Raw genomic sequence first — 7,620 nt, 5'->3', positions numbered from 1 at the left:
GGTTGCTGGTCAACGCTTGCTAAGCTCTCACGAAGGCGATAGATCCAGCCCCTGAGTGTGCGCCGACTAGAAAACACCTGCTTGTTTTTATCGTAATAGGGTTTGGGTACGGAATCTCTTTCTTCCGAGTTCATCTGATTTACGGTTTTCGTCATTTCCGCTATGACCAAGCACCCAAACAAGTTTAATATGGTAGCAGCTTGATGGCGCAGATAGCGAGGTCATGCATTCCTTGAATAGCTTTAAGCTCACTGTCAATTCCTGAAAAGCAGCTCTGCTATCGGAGTTGATGCGTACTTCACTAAAAGAAGCCGCACTTCGTTGAAGCATATCTACTGCTACCTTAAAGCTGTCAATTTTGCTCAAAAGACACTACCGTCGTCTGACAGCCTGAAACACAGAGTTGATTTAGAGCTCAAGGCAGAAGATCCTCTTCTATTTTCGCCTTGAGTTTCGATTCATCTGTGAAAGAGCTCACTGCGCCTCCTCTCCAGACTTCCCTATCCACATGTCTCTCGAAGTTGTGTTCACAGAGAAGAAGATGTTTGGAGTAGGTTCCGCGACGCAGTGATCCAAGTTATCAGGAATTTAATCGAAATGCGAGATGATTTCGCTTTCCACCAGACAAATACGTCATAGACTACGGTTTCGTAAGGACATTGCACAACTTTTGGTGAGACACGTCACTGTTCTCCAATAGCTCTTTTACAGCAGATTAGGGCAATCTGTGCCTTCCTGACTATCTCCTCAATATTGTGCTGCCTTAATAGCTTTCTATCGAGGATGATATGCAAAATCTTGTAAACCTGTTTTGAGTGGAATCACACTACAAATTGTCCAAAACATATAATTAGTGCTTATACTAACTGAATATATCTAGCTATAAGCATTAACCGAAGGAAACAACTTCTTGCTTTAATAAGAAGCTCCACAACTATTTCTTAAGCACTATTTTAACAATTATTGTTGGTTATCTCGTACTCCTACATTACATGATCGCTTCGGAGTAGTACTATATCTCTATGTATATCTCTTACCATTTCTAAATGAAACCATTTGCTCGCATGCCAACCTATCTATTAATTTTAATTACTTAAAGGTCGTAAACAAATTGATAAACATCATATCAAAATTTCTTTCATATTTATCAATTCACAAATTGATATTTCGTACATCAGCCGAAAACAAAGAGATCTTATCGCGCAATTAATTTCGTATAAAAGTGGGGGAATTTCGCAAGTTTCAATATAGTTTAATATCAAGCCTTGTAGGCAACATATTACTACAGTCATTTTCGGCAAGCAGAGTAAAACATTAAAGAAGTGGCCAAGTGTGGTTTCATTGAGTTTAAAATGAAGAATATTTTTGGTAAGTTTTAATTACGCTAAATGTATATCAATGTTTTGCCGTTAAGGCAAGTCGATATACAAATCATAAACGAAACAGAACGGAGCTACCAAACAATGTAGTGAGAATAACAAAAGTAAAAGTGTGACGAAACAAAGCTGCGAGTTTCGGTGGATTTATTTTGGAGAAACCCTTTATAGAAATCGTTTCTGTATATGCTCTTTGCTTGACAACGCTGAAGAAGCACGCTTCGTTTCCGTGAGAAATTCCATTAATATTTTTGTTTGTTTACCATTACAGTATTGGCCAGTGCCTTGTTGGTCCTGGCAGCTAGTGTAAATGCCGCCAGCTTGAGCCAAAGTGCACGCGCCGCCGATAATGCCCTATACAGTCGTTTCTTGTGCCGCAATAGACCGAATGGCTTCAAGACAATGGTGCCTGGCAGTTGCACCAGCTACTATACGTGTTATAACGGTGCAAGCCTACAAATCGATTGCCCTTACTACTATGATGGTGTGAAAAATATGTGCGTCGATCAAAATCCAGGTTGTGTTGAAGATCTGGCTGAAGTTGCGACCGCACCGAAAGCTATTGGTGCAGCACCATGTGATGGTGTTGTTAAGGGTTACGTTGTTGGTGAAAATCAGGCGCAATGGTATCAGTGTCTAAATAGTGCTGTGGTAAATTCTGGCGTTTGCCCAAGTGGACAGGAATATAATTTGGTATTACTGCAATGTGATGTTAAATCGTCATGTGGTGGAGCTGATCAACCATCATGCAGTGGAAATGATGCAACTACTCCTGCGCCAGCAACTGAAGCTCCAACAACATGCGCGCCACTAACTGATGCTCCAACCACCCCCGCACCAACTCCATGCGCGCCAACAACTACGACAACAACACCTGTACCCCCAACAACAACTACAACCACATGCGCACCAACAACAACTACAACTACTCGCGCACCAACAACAACTACTACAACTACTTGCGCACCAACAACAACTACAACTACTCGTGCACCAACAACTACTACAACCACATGCGCACCAACAACAACTACAACTACTCCTGCACCAACAACAACTACAACAACTACTTGCGCACCAACAACAACTACAACAACAACTTGCGCGCCAACAACCACTACAACTACTCGTGCACCAACAACAACTACAACAACTTGCGCGCCAACAACTACTTCAACTACTCGTGCACCAACAACAACTACAACTACCCGCGCACCAACAACTACCACAACTACTTGCGCACCAAAAACAACTACAACTACTTGCGCACCAACAACAACTACTCGTGCTCCAACAACTACCACAACTACTCGTGCACCAACAACAACTACAACTACTTGCGCACCAACAACTACCACAACAACGTGCACACCAACAGCAACACCAACAGTAACACCAAAGTGCACACCAATTGTAACACCAACAGTAAGACCAACTGTAACCCCAAAGGTAACACCAACAGTAACCCCAACAGTTACACCAACAGTAACCCCAACGTGCACACCAACTGTTACACCAACGGTAACCCCAACTGTAACACCAACAGTAACACCAACAGTAACACCAACTGTAACACCAACGGTAACACCAACAGTAACACCAACTGTAACCCCAACGTGCACACCAACTGTAACACCAACGTTAACGCCAACAGTAACACCAACTGTAACCCCAACGTGCACACCAACTGTAACACCAACAGTAACCCCAACAGTAACACCAACAGTAACACCAACCGTAACACCAACTGTAACCCCAACAGTAACACCTACGTGCACACCAACTGTAACACCAACGGTAACACCAACAGTAACACCAACAGTAACACCAACGATAACACCAACAGTAACCCCAACAGTTACACCAACAGTAACCCCAACGTGCACACCAACTGTAACACCAACTGTAACACCAACGGTAACACCAACAGTAACACCAACAGTAACTCCAACGTGCACACCAACGGTAACACCAACAGTAACCCCAATAGTAACCCCAACTGTAACCCCAACAGTAACACCTACGTGCACACCAACTGTAACACCAACAGTAACACCAACAGTAACCCCAACAGTTACACCAACAGTAACTCCAACGTGCACACCAACGGTAACACCAACTATAACCCCAACGTGCACACCAACTATAACCCCAACAGTAACACCAACTGTAACACCAACAGTAACCCCAACAGTTACACCAACAGTAACACCAACGGTAACCCCAACAGTAACACCGACGTGCACACCAACTATAACCCCAACAGTAACACCAACTGTAACACCAACAGTAACCCCAACAGTTACACCAACAGTAACCCCAACGTGCACACCAACTGTAACACCAACAGTAACCCTAACAGTAACACCAACAGTAACACCAACAGTAACACCAACGGTAACCCCAACAGTAACACCGACGTGCACACCAACTATAACCCCAACGGTAACACCAACTGTAACACCAACAGTAACCCCAACAGTTACACCAACAGTAACCCCAACGTGCACACCAACTATAACCCCAACAGTAACACCAACTGTAACACCAACAGTAACACCAACAGTAACACCAACAGTAACCCCAACGTGCACACCAACGGTAACACCAACAGTAACCCCAACAGTAACCCCAACAGTAACCCCAACAGTAACCCCAACGGTAACCCCAACGGTAACCCCAACAGTAACACCGACACCATGTTCCACAACGACAGTTAAGCCACCGTGCACACGAACAACACCACCATGCACAACAACTCCATGCCCAACAATAACTACACCATGCCCGCAAAGCTCTCTGTATATAAACAACCACGAAACCCCAAGCGAAACATTACAGTCCAACGTATATGTGCGACCATCTCAGCAATCGGTTCGACCTATATCTGTCTTACCACCGCAATCTCATCAATCTAATATGGATTTATACATAAAATACGTGTGTCAAGGCAAACCAACCGGTTTTATGCTACCCTCATTGAGGAGCTGCAACGAATACTACATTTGCCGTAACGGTCTTGCACTGAAAGTTAGTTGTGGCAGCGCCTATTTCAACGCCATGAAGGGACAATGCGATTTGCCGGAGAATAGCGGTTGCATACAACCATATCAGCGATTATATTGAAATTTGACACTTTGACTTTGAACTATAAATGCCAATTCATTTATGATAAAGGGAGAAACGAAAACATAACGATAATTATTGCACATATACAAGTTTATATGGAAATATATATGTATTTGTAATTTTATAAAGATTCTAAATATATAACATATATTATTGAGCAGGATATTCATGAGAATGTGAACAAACGCCTTTTTTACTTTCATACGAGTATATCCTTAAATGCAGGGTGTGGCACGTTCAATTTCATTTGTCTCTTCTTTCGTTGTGGACTTTAGAATATTTTTATGATTTTAACTCAATGCGTTACATAATTTTTTTTATTTTATTGAAAGATATACAATTCAACAACGAGTCGAAATTATTAAAATTTACTATCGAAGTTCGGAGTCAGTGGCCTCAACTTTAAGAGCGCTACGTCAAAATCATGCTGTGAGATCAACAAGTGAGCATCTAGTAAAAAAATTTGAATTTATAGGCACAGTATAAAATGTTACCGTGCCAGTGAGAGAAAGAAGTGGCAGAAGTGTCGAGAATATTACTGCCGCTAGCGCATCAATTGAGGAAGACACAAATGAATCTCTCATATGTCCTTCTCAAGCGTTGGGCATCCCTGTGACGTCACTGTTTCGAATTTTGCGAAAAGATCTTGGCCTACATCCTTACAAGATCAAATTGACGTAAGAGCTGAAGCCCTGAGCAACAACTTCAAATCCATCTTCAGTGATGAGGTTAATTTCTGGCTAAGTGGCTTCGTCAATAGGCAAAATATGCGTTATTGGTCATGCAGAAATCCACACGTACTCCATGAGTCACTATTGCACCAGCCGGCGGATTATCAGAGAGACAATACGGCTTCATAAAAAAGAGGTCCACTATTGACGCACTACGAGAAGTCGTCGATATTGCGAAATGTGCAGTAAGTGGCAAAAGATGGAAAGGTGGCACAAAAAAGTATTGTGCGCTGATTACCCTGGATGTCCAAAATGCGTTCAACTCAGCAAAATCGGCAGACATAATTAAAGCCCTGGATGAAATACGGGCCCCTGAATACCTCATAAACATAATGACGAGCTATTTTAAAAACAGAAAGCTGATTTTTGAGACGGACGAAGGCACCAAGAGCTACTCTATCTCAAGTGGAGTACCAGAAGGCTCAGTGTTAGGCCCACTATTATGGAACCTTATGTATGACGGGGTGCTAAGAAGGCAGCAACCAACAGACGTGAAACTAGTAGCTTATGCGGACGACCTCATGGTGGTCGACAAACAACTAGCCGACCTGAGAAATAAATGTAATTAGTGCTTAAATAGTCTACGCCAATGGTTCTCTTCTATGAGTCTGAAACTGGCTGAGGAAAAAACAGAAGTTTTACTGATAAGCACTAGGAAGATAGAAGAACGAATAGAGCTCACCATAGGGGAATGCAAGATTACCTCGCAGCCGCAATTGAAGTATCTGGGGGTAATATTAGATTCCAAATTAAAATTTAAAGAACACTTGGAGTATACTTCCGCCAAGGCAAACAGAATTTATAATGCCCTATCGAGAATGATGATCAATAGAGGCTGTGTGCGTTCCAGCCGGCGATTCTTAATAGCGAAAGCAATGAGTTCCGTAATACTGTATGCGGCACCAGTATGGATACAGGCAATGGATACAAAAGCGTATGCTAAACAAATAATTGCAGTGCATAGGCTTTCTAAAAATAAGTGCTTTCCGGACTATATCAACCGACGCTGCTGAAGTATTAGCCAGCATGCCAGTATCGGTAAGGACAGAGGAGAGAAACAAGAGTACTATAATGTGGCAGGAGCGGTGGAGTTCCTCATCCAAAGGGCGCTGGACCCATCGACTTATACCGGACATCCACTCGTGGATAGACAGACGATATGGGGACTTAGATTTCTATCTAACCTAAGTAAATACTTTGTGGTCATGGGTGCTTTAGAAGCTACCTTTTCAGATTCCACAATGACATTAGTCCGAACTGTCCGGCATGTACAGAGTATATAGAAGACTCTGAACATGTATTATTTCATTGCCCTCGATTTTTGAATACAAGGGAACAGCTAAAAACCACACTCGGTGGTAGTTTTACGGTCGATAACTTGACGACACTCTTGTGTCAATCGACTGATAAATGGAAAGCTGTCAGCGTAGCGTCAGCGTTCGTAATGACCAAACTGAGATCTTTTCAACAGACTAGGCGTCCGTCAGTCCGCACAATAGAGGAGACTTAAATGTCTTGTCTCTCCCACGAAGTAATACCTAGTCGGTGGTTCCCTGGGAGAGTCCTGAGTTGGGAGTAGGTTAGGTTTAGCGGATTAAAGTTCCGCACTTCGGCTTTCGATGCTTCCCCCTACTATAAAAAAAAAAAACAAAAACAAAAAAAAAAGGGGCGTGGAGTCCCTACGCGCAGATGAAGTTATACTTCTTAGTGATATTCCAAGAAATCCATATCATTTTGTATGAAAGAAAACTATAAAACTTAAATTCACATTTTATAAATTTATTATAATATATTATCTCCCCGAGCATACCTTTGCCAACAAGTCGTCTTTTCGCGACGATGGCTAAAGCTAAAAATCATAAATTGCACAACTTTCTGGTGCTTCTCGCAAAAATCTGCGTCGATATGTATTCACGATCATACGTATACATACATAGATATTTACACATGTTTGTAGGCGAAGCTGCTACAGCGGCAAGGGGTGATAATCGGCGGCCATTTTTTTACTTATGCCATAGAAATTCTATTGCTACGAATATGGAAACGACAACGAAATAATGCAAATATGCATATTTCTAACTCTTCTTAACTTCTCTTGCCAACAGGTGCTACTTCGGACTGAGTAGGCAATTGAGAAGCAAAGTCCTCTCTCGACAAACAAAAACCAAACTCTATAAGTCACTCATAATTCCCGTCCTGTTATATGGTGCAGAGGCTTGGGCGATGACAACAACCGATGAGTCGACGTTACGAGTTTTCGAGAGAAAAATTCTGCGAAAGATTTATGGTCCTTTGCGTATTGGCCACGGCGAATATCGCATTCGATGGAACGATAAGCTGTACGAGATATACGACGACATTGACATAGTTCAGCGAATTAAAAG

General features: G+C 42.3%; 1 protein-coding gene across 1 annotated transcript; it reads left to right on the top strand.

Annotated features, from left to right (window-relative positions):
- The first annotated feature begins 1,352 nt into the window (after nucleotides 1-1,352).
- LOC120768844 (mucin-2-like) lies at nucleotides 1,353-4,502 on the top strand. Its single transcript, XM_040095596.1, is given in 4 exon segments — nucleotides 1,353-1,368; nucleotides 1,648-2,504; nucleotides 2,507-2,801; nucleotides 2,851-4,502. Coding segments are annotated over 4 exon segments (2,820 nt in total).
- Nucleotides 4,503-7,620: the final 3,118 nt, after the last annotated feature.

The sequence above is a fragment of the Bactrocera tryoni genome, chromosome 2 (assembly GCF_016617805.1).
Source record: "Bactrocera tryoni isolate S06 chromosome 2, CSIRO_BtryS06_freeze2, whole genome shotgun sequence".
In the NCBI taxonomy this organism is placed as follows: Eukaryota; Metazoa; Arthropoda; class Insecta; order Diptera; family Tephritidae; genus Bactrocera; species Bactrocera tryoni.
Note: the sequence above shows the minus strand (reverse complement) of the source record. Positions and strands in the feature narration are given on the sequence as shown.